The 22,999-nt window shown below is 37.8% G+C and overlaps 1 protein-coding gene across 7 annotated transcripts; it reads left to right on the top strand.

Annotated features, from left to right (window-relative positions):
• Nucleotides 1–4,530: 4,530 nt before the first annotated feature.
• LOC131778828 (nucleotide-binding oligomerization domain-containing protein 2-like) lies at nucleotides 4,531–22,189 on the top strand. 7 transcript variants are annotated; one of them, XM_066168051.1, is made up of 12 exons: nucleotides 4,531–4,670; nucleotides 4,857–4,922; nucleotides 7,676–7,788; nucleotides 8,228–8,338; nucleotides 9,970–10,040; nucleotides 11,096–12,209; nucleotides 14,808–15,526; nucleotides 15,731–16,402; nucleotides 17,196–17,384; nucleotides 18,221–18,244; nucleotides 18,991–19,101; nucleotides 20,134–22,189. In XM_066168051.1, the coding sequence occupies exons 7-12, from the start codon at nucleotides 14,821–14,823 to the stop codon at nucleotides 22,047–22,049; spliced, it is 3,618 nt and encodes a 1,205-aa protein (XP_066024148.1). In that variant the 5' UTR covers nucleotides 4,531–4,670; nucleotides 4,857–4,922; nucleotides 7,676–7,788; nucleotides 8,228–8,338; nucleotides 9,970–10,040; nucleotides 11,096–12,209; nucleotides 14,808–14,820; the 3' UTR covers nucleotides 22,050–22,189. The 7 variants fall into 7 exon arrangements, with proteins under 7 accessions (XP_066024148.1, XP_066024146.1, XP_066024145.1 ...); XM_066168049.1 differs by having other exon boundaries at nucleotides 9,970–12,209; XM_066168048.1 differs by lacking the exons at nucleotides 7,676–7,788; nucleotides 8,228–8,338.
• Nucleotides 22,190–22,999: the final 810 nt, after the last annotated feature.

Genomic DNA, 22,999 nt, shown 5'->3' with positions numbered 1-22,999 from the left:
CAGGAACCTATGGAATAATTTACCGCACGACTTGACCAATGAGCTTGTACAGATGAAATGTTACCTCTAGATTCCTGTCGGTTCATTCTGTCAATTGGATTTAAAAAATTGACCCCTTCAGAAAACCTGTGTAGCCAAAGAAAGTAAAAGGGAGACGTTGAATTCCACGTGTTTAAAAAAATATGTGGATCAAGAATTTGATCGAACCCAAACCCAAACACAAACCCAAACTCAGAGGCTTCACGAAGCAGAAAAAAATTGTTAGGTTAATATGTAGTTCAGATTGACGCTGGAATAAAATATGATTTGTTAAAAACTTCTTAATAGACACTCTGGTCTTTTTGCTTTATCGTTATGTAAATGAAATGGGTGTATTGAAGAAAACATTCAAGGAAAGATGACACCTGAGCCATGGGGTAAAAAATGCGGGGTAGAAAAGTTAATTTCTTTTAATAAAGCAAAATGGGACCCAGCTACGCCAATTGTTTCGTAGGTTTTATCGAACACCAATTTTTCAGTCAATACAACGGCCCCAAACCTGAACTCTACGGTCGCTACATCGACGACTGTATCAGCGCCACTTCCTATACCAGGGATGAACTGACTCAATTAATAACCGTTATCAATTCATTTCGCCTGGCTTTGAAATATACCTGGGAAATTCCCGACACTTCATTGGCTTTTCCAGACATCAAAATTTCAATTAAAGTCAGAAACAAGAGCGAATGGAATCAATGAGTTATTAAAATTTTTTCACTTTTTGGTAATCCGTTTTAACTCTCAATTTTTCTTCAAATTAAAGCCACCTGAAGTCAATATCATATCTGATCGTCAAAACGGCAAAACTTGAATCACATAAGCAACGGTTAAGTTACGTCCGAAGCTGAATGAAAATTCAACGCAAGCAGTTTATTCAGCTGTACACAAAATACATTAATTGACGATCGAAGAAACGTTTAAGGGTACGACATACAATACTTACTAGACAAGCAATCAGGCGTCTTTGAGTTCCAACTTATAGGCAAGCGAAAAATTTTGTGAACAGGTTGATTTAGTGTTTTGTTTAACTGGAACAGAGTAAAGCTTGCGATCGAGGATAGCTTTCGTTTCAATATCCTGACCTCAATTTCACGCTTTGAGTGTACGAGTTAAGAGTTATATCCCCACTGAGACAAACATTTGGTTAAATCAGTAAAACGTTATACCCTAATGTTCAAATGTTTTGCTGCGTGGTAGCGAACGGAGAAACCAGTATTATGGTTGCTTAAACAGACCCGTAGTCGAAGTTGAGTTTTTGTAATGAAAGATCCTGTTAAAGCGTAGATATTTCGACACAAATTCTGTAATTCCTATAATGGAATTTTTAAGGTAACCGGTTGTTCTTTCTGTTGTGACAACGTTATACCTTTTCTTGACCATAAAGCGTTGACCTGAGGCTAGTGCTGTAAGTTAAACTTAAAATTTAAGTCCCATTTAATCAAGTTACATTAAACTTTTTGACTTTCACTTTTTGTTACCAATATGACGTTGACTAGCATTTGCTTTGGTTAATTTCCAATGTATAAAAAGAAGTAATTGCTTCCAGCCAAAAATAGATTTAGCTGAGCGACACTTAGATAAATCATTTTCATATAACCTAAATTGAGAGAACCAATAAGAACACTAGAAATGGTTAGTGAGTGCGTACGACTTTTATTCTGTTGGGACTCAAACCTACCACCCTCCGTTCATTACTTCAGACACTCTAACACTTACATACAGTAGACCTGTGGCAAGCCAGCTCGATTAACTATGTCCATGGAGGTAAACTTCCTGCATATTGCAAGCATATGATTACTGATATGTGATTCTTACTCACAATGCTGCATTCATTAGATTTCTTACTCATTTTACTACTGCTTGGTATTTTTGATCCAACTGAGCTTATCAATGGAATTCGCCAGCTGTACAAGACTCGCGAGGGATGGCTCTCACCGTCTCCATGGTGAGAAGAGTTTCAGTTTTTTCTTAGCTATATTTTTACAAGGCTCAAAGTGGTCAGAAGAAAGAAAACGAGAGGAGAAATCACTGACGTATTTGTTGACATGTCGTCAATACTAGACCCGTATGAAGAGTGTTCAGCGCCGAGAACAGTGTTGATTGAAGGAGAACCTGGTATGAGAAAAACCACCTATTGTAAAAAGTACGCCTACGACTAGGCCACCAAAAGGCAAACACCTCAGGGCTGCGGCTCCACAGCATTCAAAGCAGTATTGTTGCTTAAATGCCCAGACATTCATTCTGCTGATTGGGAAGTCATTGATGAGCAGCTTCTGCCCCGAGACATCGATGAAGAAGTCAAACAACAATATCATTTTATTGATATTGGATGGATTGGATGGGTTACCATTCAGTAAATTGTCGATTTTTCCGAATAAATTGATGGAAGATTACTCCCCAGATGCCACATAGTTGCAACAGCTTGACACGAAGCTGTAAAAGAGGTGAGAAAATGCTGTGACGCGCTGCTTCAAATCTAAGGATTTACTAAACACCATGTGAGAGGATTTGTCACCAGGTACTTTAAGGAAAGGCACGCCTTAGCTCAACTGTACTTGGATATGGTTGAATGTGTCTTGAGAAGATATAGAAAAAAGAAGGGAAGACCGGACAGATCTTTACAAACCGCAATTGAATCGCCTCGGGTTGGTAGCGTTGAATGGTTTACTTAACGACAAATTGGATTTTAATGAAACTCAGGTGGGAAACCATGCAAAAGAGTTGACTGAATTTGGATTTCTTGCGTAAATTTTTTCAAGAATTCTTTGCAGTATTCTTCATTTGTGCTCAGATTCAAAGCAAGGAAATTAGACCTGACGAACTAGTTTCCGATCCAAGGTACTTTGTTAAACTTGAAGAGCGGGTGCTTTTGTTTTTGTGAGGAATTTTAGCCATGAAATGCGATGAACAAGTCGTGGCTCTCGTAAAGAGTTTAGCAAATGAACAAAAATGAAGGCAGTGGTTGAAAAGTTGTATTAGAGGCCATTAACGAATGTAAAAGACACTGAGTGATTTACACTCACGGTTAGCAAAGTCTTTTGGAACTTGTTTGAATCTGACCAATTTGAATTTGTATTACAATGGTATTGGTGGTGCTGGTGCTACATCTATTGCTGAGGCCATCAAAGTCAACGAGACGCTAAACCAATTTGGATTTGTCTGACAATGATATGAGTGAAGCCGGCGCTACATCTATTAATATTACTGAGGCAATCAAAGTCAACTAGACGCTAACCAAATTGAATTTGTAGAGGTAATCACATGATTCGAGTTCAATTTGGAATAAATAAGCACCAGACTACTACGGGGGAGGGACGATTCATCTTCATTCTTTTTTTTGTTTTTTTTGTTTTGAGGGGGGAGGGGGATGGGGGATGGGATTTACATGGTTTTCAATGAACGGAGGCTGATCAATTGTCGCTATCAGAGTTTTAAGAGGGACTATAGAAAACTGACCGCCAATTGACTGTCAATAAGGAATCATAAGTATATTATGGGGGAAGCAGGTAAATTAAGTCGTGACACAACCAAAATCCTCCAGCCCCCCCATAGGCGATGAATAATGAGCGGCACCTTACCACATGAAGCTAGTCTTTCTGAGTGTTTGACTCAGAGTTCAATTCAGATTTTATCTTCACTATTTGAGCTTGCACAGATAAATCGCAAGTTATAGGAATAAGGTCAATAATTCTTTAGTAGAGCTATATGAAGTATTTATTGTGAAAACTTTATACTTTTCCTTTGTAGGCGTCAGCTTGAAAATATATTTGAGAGCATTTATCCTGTAATTTAAAATCAGTCGCAGAGTTCCTTTCTTTAATCCCTGCAGGACAATCCGACTCTCTGTCCATGTGTTGATTGCGTACAATATTCTGATCAGGTCCATCTAGGTCAGTCCTTCTCGCCTAGCCAGTCTTTGGACGGGTCGATGATGGAGACGTCAAAGGAACAGACTCAAAGGGTTGGTTTACAGTTTAGCTTTGGTGATCAGACTCCAACAATTAGTAATCAGAAGGAGGGAGGTTTTGATTGGGATTAAGTGGCAACTACGAGGGTCGAAGTTAAGAGTTTCTGGCCGTGTTTTTAAAGGGAGGGAGGGAAGGGGCAGATTCCGGCCTTTAAAAAATTTTAAAACATAAGACGACGAACGCATCACTCGCCAGTCGTTTTGGCAATAAAATGCTATTTGAAATCTGCCGTGCGTGCCTCGTTAAGATGCGTGACCTGCAGTGAGAGGTGGTAGGAAGTGAATCACGCGTTGTTGTGTGGAAGCAACTTTAACCAAAACTCGTCTCCAGCTTTAGGAGAAAAAAAGGTTGCTTATTGTTCATGTGAACCTTTACAGAATACCGTTGCAATTTTTTTTAACGATGTTTCTTTCTGAGGCCGAGAAATGCATTGCAAAGTTAGTTTCATTGCGTGATAGTGTTACTCGATTTTAGGTGTTATGTTTCATTTGCAAATAATGTTATCTGCGCATGTCATGAACAACTCCCTTCTCTGAGGTTGTTAGAATATCTAGCTTTTGTGACTTTCTTCGTTCTCTCGACGGAAGATCAGGAAACAAGGAAACAAATCGGTTTAAACTCACATTGCTGTCCGTGAGAAGAGTTGACCCGAAGAAAGAGCAGGTACAGACAAAATAGTAAAGTTATTCACTCCGTAACTTTAAATTTAACTTCAATAACCCGTTGTTGACTTACGGTATTCCACTCGCGTAAATGCGTATGATTACGAACAATTTTACCCAATCCTTTGAAAATAAGCGTATAGTGAATATATACTTGATACATAAGCTACTTTTTTTCTCTTTTCAGGACGATTGCGTAGCCTCTTCACGTACCCCGGGTGTAATTATTTCGTTTAAATCACCATTCTGAGAGGTAAGTAGATTCATGAATTATGAATTGATGCGCACTAAAAGGTCACTTTATTTGAATTTCATACTTTAGTAAGGGTCTGTTTTGGACTCAGACCAGCCGTTTTACTTCCAGCAGTCGTTTCTGATCTAGATTAAAGGGACAGGGAAATGCTTTAGTGAAGATTGGAACACGCAATACGTATCAGTCTAGGCGGAAGTTGCTATTTTCGAAGGCGACAGGAAACTGAAAGCGAAAGCCTTTACTATACATACATACATACATACAACCTTTATTTATGTGTCAAATCTAAAATAGCAGTTATACAACCACTAACTGGGGACACTAAATACTACCTAAAAATTTGAGAAATTTAAAAATAAAACAATATATATGTACAATTTAAAATCTAACCTAAGTCTTACATAAAAGGCAGTTTTCACATTTACTATCAGTCAATTTAGAAACAAGGTCTATTCTACGTATGTTACATTTAAAAGATGATATGGATGTCAGTTCTCTTACATTTCTTGGTACAATTGCCCATATTTTGGGTCCCATATATCTAAGCGAATGTTTTCCAAAAGTGACAGTATTAAATCTAGGTATACCAAAATCATTATTACGCAGTGTGTACCTAAGTTGTGGAATTTGAAAAAGGCTACATATGTAATTAGGAGATAAATTGTTCTTTACCTTATACATAAGAATGGCTATGTCCTGTAGTCTTCTGTTCTGCAGTGTACTTAGGTTAGCCATGTCTAATAATTTATCATAACTACTCCCCTTATCACAGTAAACTGCCCTAAGTGCCCTTTCTTGAATACGTTCCAATTTTCTAGTATCACTCGCCCTACAAAAATGCCAGACAAGATGGCTGTATGTTAAATACGGAAGAATGGCTGCCTTAAACAACTTCAGCTTGGTGTCTGTTGGTATCATATTCCTGAGCCTCATCAGGACTCCAACACGCTGGCTACTCCTCTTACAAATGTTAGCAATGTGTTCATCAAATTGAAGCCTATTGTCTATATATACCCCAAGAAGTTTTAAACACTTGGTAGATTTAACTTCATTGTCATCAATTATAATACTATCCATATCATTATTTTTATTCCCAAGTGTCATTGTCTGATACTTGTCATAGTTCCCTTTTAAGAAATTCGATCTATACCATCTGGAGGCTAATTCGGCACTTGCTATTAACTTATCATGCACCTCAGTAACATTACTGCCTGCAGCATGGAACTGGTGGTCGTCTGCATACATATTGATATTAGAATTAGAATTTACACTGTATGTCAGATCATTTTGGAACATGTTCCATATCAATGGTCCAAATGCGGAGCCCTGTGGACATCCCCTTGACCCCCTCTCCCACTCACTCACTGTGGATCCCAACTTCACCCTATTGTACCGATCAGTGAAGTAGGAGTCCAACAATTTTAGACTGTTCCCCCGAATACCATAAGCCTTTAATTTAGCAAGTGTGAGTGGATAGTAGAGGGAATCAAAGGCTTTACTCATGTCCGTAGAAAGAACACCTACCACTTTATGTTCATCTAAAGATATCTTCCAATTCTCTGTCATAGCCAGTAGAGCTGTTTCGCAGCTATGATTTTTCCTGTAGGCTGTCAGTTTATCACATAATTTATCATTGAAACTATAATTAAGCTGTTTACTAAGTAACTGTTCAAAAATCTTATTTATAGTAACTTGTACAGTTATGGGCCTATAGTTCTTTTTCTCATGGGGGTCCTCTTTCTTAAATACTGGTGTCCACTCTCCTTTCTTCCACACCGCAGGCCACTCACCCAATGTTATACATGAATTGTATAATGCTGTCAGAGGCCCTGATAGTTCTCTAGCACCCAGCTTAAATGCTTTGGGGGGGACACCATCCCAACCAGTACTCTTTCTGGGGTTAATACTTTCCAGTGCGGTCTCCACCTCAAGTATCTCCAGATTCCGAAACTGGAAGTCTTGATGGCCTATCATATTCTCTGTGATATTCCGAACACTTGAATGAGTCACAAAAGAAGAGTCAGTAATGCCTTCTGTGTCACCAATACCATCAGCAATGGTAGAAAAATAGTGACATAGATGATTTGCAATCTTACTTTGATCATGACTTATCGCTCCTTCAATGTTTAAGCTCAACTCATTAGTGGTACCCTTATTCCTCTTTTCACTCAAGAAGGGCATAAATGTTTTATAGAACTCACCAGGCTTACATTTCAATTTAGTAGTTTGATCTTTCCAATACTCCCTTATCGCCTTTCTCCTGAGTCTAGTGGCCTCGTTTCTTGCTTTACGTTTAGCCTCCCAATTCTCTCTGTTTTGCACCTTCAGATATTTCTTTGCTGCTCTTCTCTTAGCCCTAATGGCTTTTTTCCATTCGTTTGTCATATAAGGGACATCTTGAGTCCTCACTCTCATTTTCTTTTCCGGAAGATGCTCATCAACAATACTAGATAACAATGTTTCCAAAAAACTGGTCTTATCATCAGCAGTATCAAAAATTTCACCTACATGCCAGGGAGCCTGCATCAGTTCGTCCTTATACTTTTCTGCGTCAAGATGTTTAAATGATCTAAATTTAACAATCTTGCCTTTTTGAGGTTTTACCTTCTCATTCAAGAACCCATATACAAGTGCATGATCACTGATCTCTGGGTTATATACTCCACAGTCACCAAACAATTGTGGTTGGTTGGTGAGAATAACATCTATCAGACTGTGTGTAGTAATTGATCCTTGCATTTGTATCCTTGTAGGTGTGGTTATCATACAGTCAAATCCCTGTTCCACTTCAAGGTCAAGCAGTAGTTTACCCTCAGTGCTATCTGGCTTAAGCCTATTCAAATTCAAGTCACCAGTCATTATAACAGTTGAGTACTGCAATCCAGCCCAGTTGGAAATATGGCTCAGTTCTTCTTCTAGCAATAGTTGATAACTTCCAGTGACTTTCTTTGGTGGCCTATAGATAGCCACAACTATTGCATTTCTTGATTTAAGGCCAATCTCTAGTGCCAGAGGCTCGATTGTTTTGTATTTCCTTTCAATGGATATCCTCTTAGATTGTATCTTGGAAGAAACAAACATGAGAACTCCACCACCTCCTTTCTTCCTATTATTCCGGTGTAAATAATAACCCGGTATGAGAAACTGACAATCTGGGTACGATCCATCAATTTTTGTCTCACTTACAGCCATAATTTGCACAGTTGATTTGAGAATAATATCCTTCAATTCCTCAAATTTATTCTGGATACTGTTTATATTTAAATGACACACCAATAAATCCTTGCCATTCTTTTGTCTGGCAGTTTGAAGTGGGTCAATCATCAGTGTAGCGTCCTCCTGTTCCAAGTCAGTCTCCACTACCTCCTCCGAAATTGCCAACGATTCAGTAATATAATTGCTCACGTCATAGAATGGTAGCTGTTCCATTAAATGTCTAGAAATACACATTGGGCAGATCCAAACTTGGTTTGCAAACTGCTGCATGCGTCTGTACTCGAAAGGCTTCACACCACCACATTTAATGTGGTACTCACTTGAACATGAAGCACAGCATAATACACGATGATTACGAGCGATAGATCTTAAGCATGTGCTGCATTTATCAGGCCCTGGATTTGGTGAAATATCGCCACTGACTGCTAACCTTTCCAGCTGAAAAGTCGACTCTGAGTTCGAATATCGCTTGACCCTTGCTGCAAAGTAAGCGGTTGATGGTTTGTAAAATCCAATATGGCGGATAGCCATGTGGCGACGAATGTCGAAGAATATCACCAAATTCACGTTAAATGAAGCGAGAGTCGGCCGAGTTTCGAAGCCATTAGATTCACTGATGACTCTGCCAGCGAAATATACATCTGGCCAGAGTAAATGTGTGCAAAATACGCCAAGAAAGTACAGACTTACTGGGACTATCAAAGACACAGCCGCCATTACGCAATCCCGCAATTAACTCACAGTTCATTTTCCAGTGCTAGAGAACGACTTGCCTTCTCTAATTCAATGAGATGTTTTCCGGGAACTCGAGTTAGGCATTATTTATCGATGATATTTTTTAAACAAAATTATTGTGCCTTTCAATTCAATCTGATAAACCATAGGACATTTGACCACAAGTAATGTTTGGGACAAATCATGCAGTCTTTATATGATTAACTTATTTTCCACAAAATGTGACTCTTATTTGATGCATGTAAGCTTATAAATCTAATAGTGCTAAAACATAATATTAACAGAGAGGCTTTCATATACAGAAAACCCAAAAGATAAGGAATATTTCCATAACAAATAACCACTGAGGAGGGTGGGATGGAAAGAAATGGCGAATGAGGTTCAGTGTGCACTGAAGGGGCTATTGAGCATTTGAACTCTAATCCCAAAGCAATCCTTCTTTGTGCCTCAGCATATAGCTTTACTTTACTAGTAACAGGAACCACTGAATAGTTTGCAGATGTTAAATTATGCAACAGCCAATTCAAAGCTAAGTTTCCCAAAAACTATTGAAGTTTTCCTTGGCAATTTGTTGAATGACATATTTACATATTAGATTTCCTCAGTTCCCAGTTCAACCTGCTGTGTTCTAAAAACAGCAAACACATGCAGTATCCATGAATTGAAATATCTGAAGGTTTTACCATTGTAGGATTCCTCTTAGCTGCAATTATTTTCGAACAACCCCTTTTCAGCATGATCGAGTGAAACAGCCTTATGTTGTCTATGTCTTTCAGATTGTCCTAGAGCTTCTTCAGTTCATTACACTTTTCAATAGCAACAATTACTGCCTTAACCCTTTAACTCCCAGATCCAATTTGTAATTCTCCTTACTGTCAGTTATACAACTCTTGTAATGTTAGTTCAGAGAATTTAGTATTGGATCAACTAATTATCCCTGAATTAATATTTTTCTGTATTTATATTGTAAGGAGAAATTTGGTCTTGGTCACTCATGGGAGTTAAAGGAATAAATATAGAACCTTAAATGGAATTTTTGTGACGGTCAATATCTCTCACATTTGAGTAATATTTATTTTATGTTTTTCTTTTTCAGAAATTATCACATGTCCATCATTTTCTGACTGCTCATATTGTGATTTTTTGAAGGCAGGAAATCTTAACAGGGTAGGTATACATGTTTTTTTTTCCATTTTTCCCTCTTTAAATATGATACATATATGTAAGGATTTTTTGTCTTATTCTCATGGGAATGAAAATGTTTATGTTGTTATGTGCTATTCTCTTTTTTTCATGAATATCATTTTGCTTTGAATATGAAACATAGTGTTAAAGTAGCAAGATAGGTCACTAATTAAATTTGCATCAATCTTTACCCAGTGGTTCAATCCTTTGAATTCATGCTCAGGAGTATAAATTGAATGTTGTCATCCTTCACTAGTGTTTGACACCATTTCTTATTATGTTGCACCTGGCAGCTGAAATGCATCTAATGATTAAAAAGTTGCTTTAGTCGTTAAAGGTGTAATGACCAATATAGGATGCAACTGCTCGCTCTAATGCAAGGTTCTGTATTTGTGACCCTCCATATGATTTTTGGGAGAAGGGCAATAGCAAGCTCACAACATGCTTCTACTTAAAAATATTTGTGGTTATAATTATCAACTTCCTGATTAGCAAAAACAAAGTTGGAACATGTGGCTGCAAATGAGTTGCATTGGGATTTAAGGCAGACACTTTAATTACTTTTTTCATGTGGAGGTTACTTTTGATGATGTTTGTAGCATGTTGAAGCACAAAATTTTACTCAGTGCTGGAAAAATTGTGACGATTGTGTAAACAATTCAACATGTTCAAGATATTCATAAATTGCCATTACATATAGCTATTAACAGCCAATTTGTTCAGTTTCTGTAAAAGTATATCTCATCAGATGACCAGAGTGACTTGTAGGGGATGATAAAAATAATGAAAACCATCATGGCCCACATCATTTTACAACTGCTTAAATGGTGAAATTTAAAAATTGTTCATATCCAGCCCAATCAACAATTTTTTTCTTTCGCGCGATCAACGCGGCCAATCCCCAACGGGCAAGATGGGTCCATCTTGCCCGCTCGGCTAGCCAATCAGAAGACAGGATTCACTTCATATTGTCCACGGGCACAGGCGGCGATAGGATAAATGTCAAAATAGAAATTCTCTAGTTTCTTTTTGAATAGATAGGCTTCCGAACTTGAGATATTCATTAAAAGTGCGAGACTTTGGAAGAGCAAAAGAAGTTGGGAAGCCAGTCTTGTGATGTAGGTATAAATACTCTTGACAGGAGTGAGAAAGCGGGAGAAAACGGAGGTAAGGTGGTGTTTATGGAATTTGTACATAGAATCTGATTAAAAAAACTGGACATGATCAAAACATTTCATGATTTCTAAGGATTTAAAGAAAGGGCTGATAAAATCTGATGAAATAAATTGGACAAGATCGAAAAATTTCATGGTTTTTTAAGATTTAAAGAAAGGGCTGGTATGTTTACAGAATGAGGAGAAAGTAATAATACGAATTACACGTTTTTGAAGAAGAAATACGGGATGGAGATTGAACTCATAAGAATTACCCCACGATATTAAAGAAAAAAATAAAAGAGAGTGTACCGGAGCGTAGTATAAATCGATGATGGTATCGATATTCACATAATATCTCTTTTGACAGATTAATCAAATAGAATCATTCTACAAACTCTTCACCTTTAAACTTGTCCTCATCAAAAAAATTAAAACACGTGTACTGATTCCACTGATAAGACTTGACACTTCCGTTTCAAATTTCCCACCCCACCCAAGCAAGGTTCAAATTCCCTTCCCCGGTAAGACCCTTTTTGGAAAATGCCCCTGAGTTACCCGGGGAGGATGTTGAAGCTTCGATCGGTGTACAAGTCCGAGCGTCTACAATAACAAGCGAGAGCTCTGAATATAAAACTTTTTTTATTATTTAATATGACTTTTAATACGAGTAAGAAGGAATAAAGAATTACTCCTTAGCCTGTTTTCTTAACGTACGAGGTAGACAAAAACGTACATTTCCTGTTCAATAACATCTCTTAAGTGCTATCGACTCGCAAATCAAATTAAGTTATTTTTTTAAAATTAATTTATTGGGATACTGGAATACTAAATAACTGTCGTGAAGACTAGAAACTTGTTTCTAGTCTTCCTCGGTTAACCTATTTTGTTTACATTTAACAGCTGTCTTCAAAATGGTTGAGTTGCGGGTTGAATGCGGTTGATCTACACTTCGAGAGACTTATTTGACGTTGCTAAGCTGACGATTCTCGCCAAGGTAAAGTAATTGATTTACCATATAACTTTTACCTCTATTTCTGTAACTACCCGCGAGGAAATTGTGTCTTTAGACAATGTTAAACCTCGTAGCTAATAGTGCTTCGGTCAGCACTTCCCGTTTGTTGGAAACAAGTTCATATTTTCGAATCCATTGGGAATTGTAATGCTTGATATGTCTATATTCACCAGTTTTTGGGGTTGACTCCGTTATTTGTTTCCATATCACTGAATTTGGCTGGATTTTCTTGGTTGGATGTAAGCATTTTAGAGTAAATATCTTCTCAGTCTCTTAGAACTTGAGACGCCGTACGGAAACATGCTCATCATCGGACAAATGTCCGGAAAATTTTCAGGCTTTGATGGGCAACAAACAACAGACTTTGGATGCCAGAATCGACGGAAAATTTATTATACTCGGAAAATAGTAATCAAAATATGAAACAGTTTGGATTTCGATCCTCAAATAACACAGATATAGTTTTGTAGTTCCCGTGAGATTAAATTGAATGTTTATCTTGTGGAAGATGTTATCGATCTTCCTTTGATAGCGCGTAAGTTTAATGTGGATTCTCTCCATATGAAAGCTAATCACGCTGCCTCACAACAGATGATATTTGTTACTGCTAACTTCAACTTGCATACTTAGAGCTTTGAGAATTTCAGCATCAATTTTGTGTACAAACAATGTTTTATGGAGGAGGTAACTTTCCTGGAATCAGACGAGAAACAAAATATTGATGTTTTTTTTTTTTATTCTCACAATGAAAACAGCAGTGATTGAATTTTTGTTGTCAGTAAATATACCTACAATCTTTGAAATGGAGTATGTGTAGACCAAGGAAGAAACCTTTGTAACACTTTTCCTCTTATTGCAACATGCTGCATTATTGCTTGCCAAAAAAAGTGATTGTTTTAGGTATATTCTCAAAGGGAATATTTACCATCAAATGAGCAATTGTATTAAGAGCAGGATTCTGAATGTCTATGGTCTATTGTCTGATTGCCTATTTTTTCGCAAGGCAGAAATTGGCAAAAATTTTGCAATTCCCAATTTTTGATGGCAGTTGCATGAAACTAGTATCCTTTGACCAAAACTTCATTGATTGACACATATGTAAATCACAAACCCATCTCTCTCTATTAAAAGATAAAGAAAAAGTATTGCTTATATTACTGGGTAACAATGGATCATCATCAAATGATCAACTTTGCAGCTCTTGGGTTTTTAAGGAATTTTTTAATTTCTTTCTCACCAAAACAACATTCTATAAGTGTTTATTAGTGTTATGTGGTCCTATATTTAATAAGAAAGGAGTGTGATCTTAGGAGAGCACCATGTTTTTTTTGGTCAGTGATGAACATTGCCATTTACTAACAACAGTGGGAGATATATTGTTGCCTATGTTCAGTGTACTGGACTCTGGGTCCAGAGGTCTGGGTTTAAGACCTGCCTGAGTCAATGTGTTTTGTTCTTGGGCAGGACACTCTACTCTCCCCGTGCCTCTCTCCACCCAGGAGTATAAATGGGTACTGGTGAATTGTTAGGGAAGCCTGATGAAATGCAAGGTGGGGAACCTTGCGATGGACTAGTATCTTATCCAGAGGGGAGTTGTTATTATCCTCGTGGCTTTATGCTTAGGAAACAGGGACAACCTCCTGCTAGGGTGGGCCACTAGGCTCAAGTACAGACTTTTTTTGCTACCAATGACAGTACCTCTAATCTCACAGGGTAATTCAAAAATTTTCTGAAATTTTGTGGGATGTTAGAGGCAAACCTTGTGGAGAAAAACATGGAAACTTGTTTTCATCATGGCCATGGTAATTTATTAATTTCTCTTCACAGAAGAGTAAATAAAAAACCAAAAATGCTTGGAATTACAGTATTGCTTGTGTATATGTTAACTGTGCAGACAAATTTCATATGCTCAGATGCATATATACAATTTTTCTGTGTGCAGGGTTGAAAAAAATGTGCAACTCTTGTGCCTTTGTTATTAAGTGCTATAAGTATTGCAAAACTGGTAAATATGTGACTGACATGTATATATGGCTGAGAGCCAGAAAGGACACCTTTTTGTTATTTTGACAAATTAAAGCTGTTTTATTAATGTGATCTCTCAGGAGAAGTTTTTGGATTAGAAATAAACTTTAATGCATAAAAAGACTCTAATTAAAATGAACAGTATCATGGTTTTTTTAAATGAAAAATCTAAACAGGTAAAATGAGTCTTTAGAAGAACAGTGCATTTTCTTGAGATTTGTACTTTACTGACATTGGTATTCATATTCTCCACACTGGCCTCTTTACATTCCATATGATACTGACAAGGAGAATTTGTTTGACAATCAGGAACTTCTTAAATTGGTGATCATTTCCTTTACTCCTGTGACCTCTACATTTGATTCATGAGTGATACTGTGAGGAGAAATTAGAAGCCAATCACTCTCAGGAGTTGAAGGGTTAAAAAGGAAGACACATCACACTTGTTGTATAAGTTTGTTGGGTGATAATAAATTTAATGTTAAGTATGTGGAAGGACATTTTGGTACTGGGAAGTTCAAATAATGACTTTTGTGTGTTTATTTTTCTTTACAGAAGACATGTCTTCATGGCCTCTGCTACTCCATCAAATCCTTCTACTAAAGGAACCTCTAATTATGCCCAGCTGTGTCGCCTTCTTGTTAAAGTTGGATCAGATGTGCTAAGGAAGATCTTTGACAGGGTATGTCCACCAGAAAATCTTTATGTAGCTCTGACAAATCCCACAAACCGTGCCAAATTACAAACACTTCTAAAGAAGAGGGTCCTGAGTACCTCCCAGTGGGGGAAACTGGATTCTGTCATCAAATGGTCAGTTTCCTCAGGGAACTTTGACAGCTCCCAACTGCTGCTTCTTCTGAGGAATATCTTTGGTCTGACTCTCCCTGCCTCTGGCTGGAAGAACCTTCCTCCAGGATCAGACACCTCTCCAGAAGCTGACATCACTCGCATCAAGTTTTTCAGAGACAGAGTTTTCAGTCATGCTGCTAATGCTTCAGTTGATGATCCAACTTTTAGTTTGTACTGGAACAACATCAAAGACACCTTTGTGCGTATTGGAGGGACCTGCTATGAGGAAGTCATAGATGATCCTACTCTACATTCTATGGATGCTGATCTTGAAGAACACTTCCGAGAGCTTCTGAGAGAGTGGTTGAAAGATGATGACTGCATCACAGACAAATTTCATGAAGACAAAATTGTGATAAAGGCAAGGGAGGGAGGGGACAGGGAGGATTCCTTTGACATTTCTGAACAAAATTCATGGGAGAGAGGTGTGTGCAATATTTTTAAAACCTGAGTTGTAAAATAACTTAGAGTTAATAATGTAAGTCATACTAGAGCATTAGATGAAATGCATTTCCTGCATGATTTGCTTTTTTTTTCTTCATCTTTCTCATCTTTTGATTTCCATTTGGTTAAGCTAATTAATTGTCACATATGAAAAAAAAAAAAAAATTACAACCTTTTTTTTCCAGAGACAGTAATAATGCCAGGGGAAAATACATCAGCACAGACTGGCAATAGCAGCCCACCGGAGCTCAGCCCACCAGAGCTCAGTGTGAAACTTCCAGAGTTGAGTGATCTTTGCACAACCTTTAATCCTTGGGAAACTGTTGAACTTCCTGTTGATATTCTTTTATTAACAGTGGAGGATTGTGAGTTCTTAAGCTGCTTTGCCTACCTGAAGGAACCCTTTAATAGTTACCACATCAGTACTGGCCCTGTGTACTTTGGGTGCATGGGTGATGATCAAGGAAAGAATATGAAAATTGCATTGATGAGGTGCTCCAAAGGTCCTGATGTTCCTGGAGGTTCCTTGTCTGTTTCAAAAGATGCCATCTTGCTACTGAGACCCAAGGCTATTTTTTCTGTTGGTGCCTGCAGTGGTTTGAACAGCAAAAAGGTCAAGTTAGGAGATGTGGTTGTTTCAGCAAAGCTGATAACAGCTGCACACAAAACTCCCCCCAGCAGAGATATTGGTCACCTGATCAAACATGTGGCTGATGGGTGGAAGGCACCTTTACGAAATGCTGATGAATATAATCCCAAAGTGCACTGTGATGGAGTGGTTCTGAGTATCTCAGAGGCAAACAGAGATATGATTAGGAAACATCCTGAAGCAATTGCAGTTGAAATGGAAGGTGGAGGTGAGAATCATAATAATTCAAATAATTGATGAGTGAAGAACTTTTGGACTTGAAGGATTGTTTTGGTGTTGTCTCAATTGTCAATTTTGCAGGAGTTGTATATTGCATAAGAGTGATTTTATGTTTGGCTAGGGTAGGAAGATTTTTCTGCAAGTGAAGGTGACTGAGATGTCTTCTGGATAATTATATTGAATGTGCTCCATCAGGATGTCATGAATTGTCTTAAATTTGTCATCTGAAGAATGTAGAAAGTATTTTGTTAATTAGTTTGAGAGTTGAGGAATAGTATCACAGTCCCTGTTAACCCTGAAACTCCCATGAGTGATCAAGACAGAATTTCTCGTTGCAGTATTAATATGATGTCAAGCAGACAAATAATGGGAAAGGAACAAAGAAATGTCAATTAGAGGATTATTGGTTGATCCAAAACCACATTCTCTTAACAGCATATGAATTGTATGACAGACTTTAATGATAATTACTGAAGAGATCTTAGGAGCAAAAGGGTTAACTCTATCTGAAAAAAGTTTGTCTTTTGAGAAATGTTGAAAGTTACTTATGAAACAAGTTGAAGCCTGAAGAATAATTTTACAGTCTCACTGCACAATTTTTTTTTAAATTACTGGTTGAAAATAATTAGATTTCAGTACTAACTAATGTCATTCTGCAATGTTCATGTTTACAAACAGCTAGAGTGTGAATGTTTGTAAGCTTTGATTGAACAATTATTTTAAGGATGCTGAAAAAAATAAGCTTAATGTATGGTTAACAGACATGAGTGTTTTTTTTTCAGGAGTGTATGCTGCAGCTCATGATTTTAAGACAGAATGGGTGGTAGTCAAGGGCATCAAAGACTTTGTAGATGAAACACAGTCTTCAAGTAAGAAATGGAAACAAATTGCCTGTGTGATGGCAGCATCTGTTGTTGCCAAAATTTTAAACAATCCAGTCATATTCCAAGATTGGCCTCACTTTAATGCAGGTATTGCTTCCTGTCTCAATCTTCTCTTTTTACAAGGATAGGTCTGACTTGGATCTAAGTTCCCACAGCATATTCTTGTATGGATTATAAATCAATATGATTTATTTAGTAATTGTTTACAAATAGGAAATTAAGTCACCCATATTTTGAGTTAACATTCCAGTAGCTTAAACAAGGCCTCTTAACCCTTTAACTCCCAAGATCTTGTTGACAATTCTCCTTACTGTCTGCCAAATGATTCTCATTATGTTAGTTTGGAGAATGTGGTATCAGATCCACTAGTAATCCCATAATTATTATTTTTCTTTATTCTCATCACTTGTCTGCATGATACTGTATAGATATAGTAAGGAGAAATTCTGTCTTGGTCACTCATGGGAGTGGTGGGAGAAAAAAACTTGTAGTTTGATTGAGCGATATAATGATGAATAACAATTCACTCCATGAGCCTGGTGAACTGGCCTGTATTCTATAGTTAGCTTAGTTTACGTAACACCACCAAAATATGGAGAATTCAGAGGCTAATGACATCTGCTAAAGTGATTTGAAGTGATCTGGTATATGTTCTTGGGCCAATAAGTGACAAATCAAATTGTTTTAAACTAAAAAAATTGATTTATCCAATACTGCATGTGCGATTGTATTTTGATGTTGAAATTATTGGAATGGATGGGGAAGTGATAAATGCCAGCACACATGTTAATGGTTTTTTTTTAACCTTTTATGGAACCTGACATGTTATTAGTTTGAGATGAATAAATCAGATTTCAAGTAAATTTCTTAAGTAAATTGGTTTAAAGAGACAACATTACTTTTTTGTTTATTTTTTCATTTAGGTGCCAATGAATTACCCTCTCAAGGTAAGTCCAACATGGTAAGAGCACGCCTTGGCTACTAGGTTAAACCTAAATGAAGATACTAGGTAATGTGTGGGATGAATGGGATGGCACGGAATTTCAGGCTACCTCTCAGATTGGATAGCTTTCTGACAGCACTCATACACATTTGGCCGAGAAGGGTTATTGCCTTATTTTAGTTTTACTTTTGTTAACTTCCTAATTCGTTAGATTTTACTCGCATATTCTTGAACAGACCAATGCAATCCTTCCTCCACTCAAATTTTTTGTAGAGTATTCCATTTTACATGGAAAAAATTTCTGAGTGAGGGCTGTGTTAGTAAAAAGGGGCAGGAGAAGGCGTATGTGGTTATGTTAATTTTCCCGAGCGAAAAACTGTGAACGAAACTTCACAATGCATTGCAGCGGGACCTCTGGTTTCTTCCAGCGTTTTCCTTTTTCTATGATTAAACGACGTGAAAACGAGGGCGGAAAAGCGTTCTTTTTTTTTTTTTTAATTAGTTCTTACAATGGTCTTTTTACCGACAAAAATCTTCCTCAGACTATCGACTCTAATGATATCAATATTTATCTCCCGAGTTTCACTATCAGAAACCGCTGTAGCCGAGCCATAAGTTTTTTTCGAATATTGTATAAAAATTAAAAACAACAACAACAACAGAGGAAGGGAAAAGGATCTATTTAGTTAACTTTTAATGAATAAAGTGACTCTCACTCGGACTAAAAGTTCCAATGTTATTCCACGAAAGGGTCTGTTGAGAAAATGATAGGCGAAATGGTAAAGATGGACAGCGAACTGAAAGAAGTGAAGGAAAAGCTGTGTACTTTGACAGCCTCAGTGGGAGAAAGCAAGGATGAAGGTCAGTTGAATTACACAATAAAAGCTATCCTGCTTAACCGCAAATTTCGCCGTAGTCAACATGGCTTGTATGTGAGAGAGGGAGAGATCATCCTATGTTAAAGAGATTCAGTTTTTCAATTTAGACAATCTCTGGAATAATCTCTACGGTGTGCTTTCATTCCCTCCAATTGTTCAAACTTTCACCCGTAATTAGCCTGGAAAACTTTATATTTTGATTAGAGTGGAGAACGAAATAAAACAAAGTACAGTTTTAACGAAAACATTGGCATTAACATTGGCTCGATGTTAGAAATTAACAGAGCAGGTTCCACTGCATTTACAAGCCAAATAGCTTTTGGTCAGTAAATTGACATGAATCATACATTGATACCTTTTTCATCGTCCTAGTAATTTCTTTGGCAGTGGTGTCGTACTCGTTCGCTAATTTAAATTCAGTGCCGAATTCCTAGTAGCATTAGATGTAATCCGCATATTTCTGAATAAAATAACTAAACCCTTCCTGCGCTCATATTGTGGAGTATTCAATTCTACATGGGAAAATAGTCGAATGAGGATCGTCTTGAGTAAAATAGGTTCCTAAGGAAAAGACTGTAGGAAAAACCTCCCACTTCATCGCAGGCGAGCCCCCGGTTTTCTGCAGCACTTTTGATGAAACCGCGTGACAAAGAAGGCCCAAAGGCGTTGTTTGGTTTCCATTTATTTGTTCGTAGTCTCGGTAAATCCCGAAAAAGCCTTTCTCAGACTACGGCTCCAATGATATGAATATTTATCTCCCGAGTAATTTATTTTACGACAGAGTTTCACTGTCAGCCGAACAAACAGAGTAGGTTTACCTGAATTCATAATCTAAATGGCTTTTAATCAGTAAGCATGAATCATACACTAAAAGCTTTTTGCATCGTCCAAGTAATTTCTTTGGCAACGGTATCGTACTCATTCACTTATTTAAATCCAGTGCCGAATACCAGAGAGGCACCACAATTTTCAATGCTGCATTCATTAGATTTCTTACTTATTTTGCTATTGCTAGGTATTTTTGATCCAACTGAGCTTATCAATGGAATTCGCCAGCTGTACAAGACTCGCGAGGGATGGCTCTCACCATTTCCATGGTGTGAAGAGTTTCAGTTTTTTCTTGGCAATATTTTTACAAGGCTCAAAGTGGTCAGAAGAAAGAAAACGAGAGGAGTAATCACTGACGTATTTGTTGACATGTCGTCAATACTAGACCCGTATGAAGAGTGTTCAGCGCCGAGAACAGTGTTGATTGAAGGAGAACCTGGTATGGGAAAAACCACCTATTGTAAAAAGTACGCCTACGACTGGGCCACAAAACAGCAAGAACCTCGGGGCTGCGGCTCAACAGCATTTAAAGTGGTATTGTTACTGAAATGTCGAGATATCCATTCTGACGTTTGGGAAGCTATTGATGATCAGCTTCTGCCCCGAGACATCGATGAAGAAGTCAAACAACAATTCTTTCATTTTATTCGTGAAAATCAGTCCAGCATTTTATTGATATTGGATGGATTGGATGAGTTACCGTCCAGTAAATTGTCGATGTTTTCCGAATTAATTGAAGGAAGAGTGCTCCCCAAATGCCACATAGTTGCAACAGCAAGACACGAAGCTGGAAAAGAGGTGAGAAAATGTTGTGACGTGCTGCTTCAGATCGAAGGATTTACTGAAGAGCATGTGAAAGGATTTGTCACCAAGTACTTTAAAGAAAGGACGGATTTAGCCACCAAGCTCTTGCAACGGATGTCGCGAGATAAAAACCTGAGAGAAATAGCGGCCAATCCTCTAAACACAGCACTTCTTTGCCTTTTATGCGAAGAGTTTGAGGGCACATTCCCCGAAAGCAGAGCTCAACTGTACTTGGATATGGTTGAATGTGTTTTGAGAAGATATAGAAAAAAGAAGGGACTACTAGAAACGAGCGAAGACCTGACAAACCATTACAAACCGCAATTGAATCACCTTGGAAAGGTAGCGTTGAATGGTTTACTTGACGATAAGCTGGATTTTAATGAAAGTGAATTGAGAAACCATGCAAAAGACCTGACTGAATTTGGATTTCTGTCAGTGCAGCCTGGTGGCAGCAAACTGAGACAAACACTGCACTATGCCTTCTTACATAAAAGTTTTCAAGAATTCTTTGCAGCATTCTTCATTTGTTCTCAGATTCAAAGCAAGGAGATGAAACCTGAAGAACTAGTTTCCAATCCAAGGTATTTCGTTGAACTTAAACAAATACTTTTGTTTTCATGTGGAATTTTGGCCATGAAATGCGATGAACAGGTTGTGGCTCTTGTAAAGAGTTTAACAAATGAAGTCAACAAAAATGAAGGCCGTGGTGCAAAAATTGTATTGGAGGCCATCAACGAATGCAAAAGAGAAAAAAGTGATTTTCACTCGCATTTATCGAAGTCGTTTGGAACTGGTTTGAATCTGACCAATTTGGATTTGTCTGACAATTTTATTAGGGATGCGGGTGCTACATATATTGCTGAGGCAATCAAAGTGAACAAGACGCTAACCAATTTGGATTTGCGAGGTAATGGTATTAGTGCTGCGGGTGCTACATGTATTGCTGAGGCAATCAAAGTGAACAAGACGCTAACCAATTTGGATTTGTATAGGAATGATATTAGTGATGCGGGTGCTACATGTATTGCTGAGGCAATCAAAGTGAACAAGACGCTAACCAATTTGTATTTGTCTGGGAATGATATTAGTGATGCGGGTGCTACATGTATTGCTGAGGCAATCAAAGTGAACAAGACGCTAACCAATTTGGATTTGTCTTGGAATCGTATCAGTGATGCGGGTGCTACATGTATTGCTGAGGCAATCAAAGTGAACAAGACGCTAACCAATTTGTATTTGCAAAACAATTTAGGCAGGTTCCCTAGAAAATTGAGGGCCGAAGGCCCGAACCTCTAGGGGGGTCCGGGGGCATGCTCCCCCGGGAAATTTTTTAAAAGATAAGTCTCCCAGAAACGCATTTTCCTGCAATCTGGAAAAGAAATCTTGTTGCAATGATGCATACTTAATCTATCGTAATAAAAAAGAATGGTACTCTGGGAGAATTTGTTTATTTCACTGTTGTTTTCGGAGCCTCTTTTTATCCTACAGTTACAAGTTAAAGGCCCATTTTCAACCTTGATGCAACGCCTTTCACTTTTTAGAAGCGCTTGAGGATTCTAAATGAAGACAAAATACTTCCAATAGAAACTGGTATTTTCCAAAGAGAAATATGGAAAAATATCAGACTGCCGGACGTCTAGTTAAAGACCGTGTCCGGTAGTGTCTGGTGAAAATTTTCTTAGTGTCACGCTTGGATCCCTTCGCACTCTGTGTACAAGGCCAGCGAAACGGACAACGTTGGCATTTTTTCACTTTTTAGAAGCGCTTGAGGATTGTAAATGAAGGTAGAATATTTTCCAATGAAAAATTAGTATATTTCAAAGAGAAATATGGAGTTATTTGAGGACCGTGTCCAGCCGTATCAAGCGCTTGGATGACTTCGTACTCTGTGCAAAATGCAGACTACGGACCGCAGACCGGGTACAAAATGCAGACTGAGAATTTGTACTGTTTTTTCGTCTGATACGTGATAACATGGCATCTTACAACTTACCGAGCGTCACGCAAGTGCTTTTCCGCAATCATCTTTCGCGATTATTTGCACTATTGTGGAATATTCCTTGCCTGTCTCTTGATCACAATCGTTCTTAATTTTTTTCAAGCCTCGTTTAGTATTCTCATTTTCCGCGCGAGTTGGTTGGCGTGATGTCTTTACAGAATTTACCAACTTACTAAAAGTAGATGTGGATGTAAATGGATGCCACTATTGAATATTTAACCTACGCAATATTCGAGAAATTCATCTT

The sequence above is a fragment of the Pocillopora verrucosa genome, chromosome 6, assembly GCF_036669915.1.
Source record: "Pocillopora verrucosa isolate sample1 chromosome 6, ASM3666991v2, whole genome shotgun sequence".
NCBI classification, from domain to species: Eukaryota; Metazoa; Cnidaria; class Anthozoa; order Scleractinia; family Pocilloporidae; genus Pocillopora; species Pocillopora verrucosa.
The sequence above is the reverse complement of the archived record's forward strand: the minus strand, read 5'-3'. Positions and strand labels throughout refer to the sequence as shown.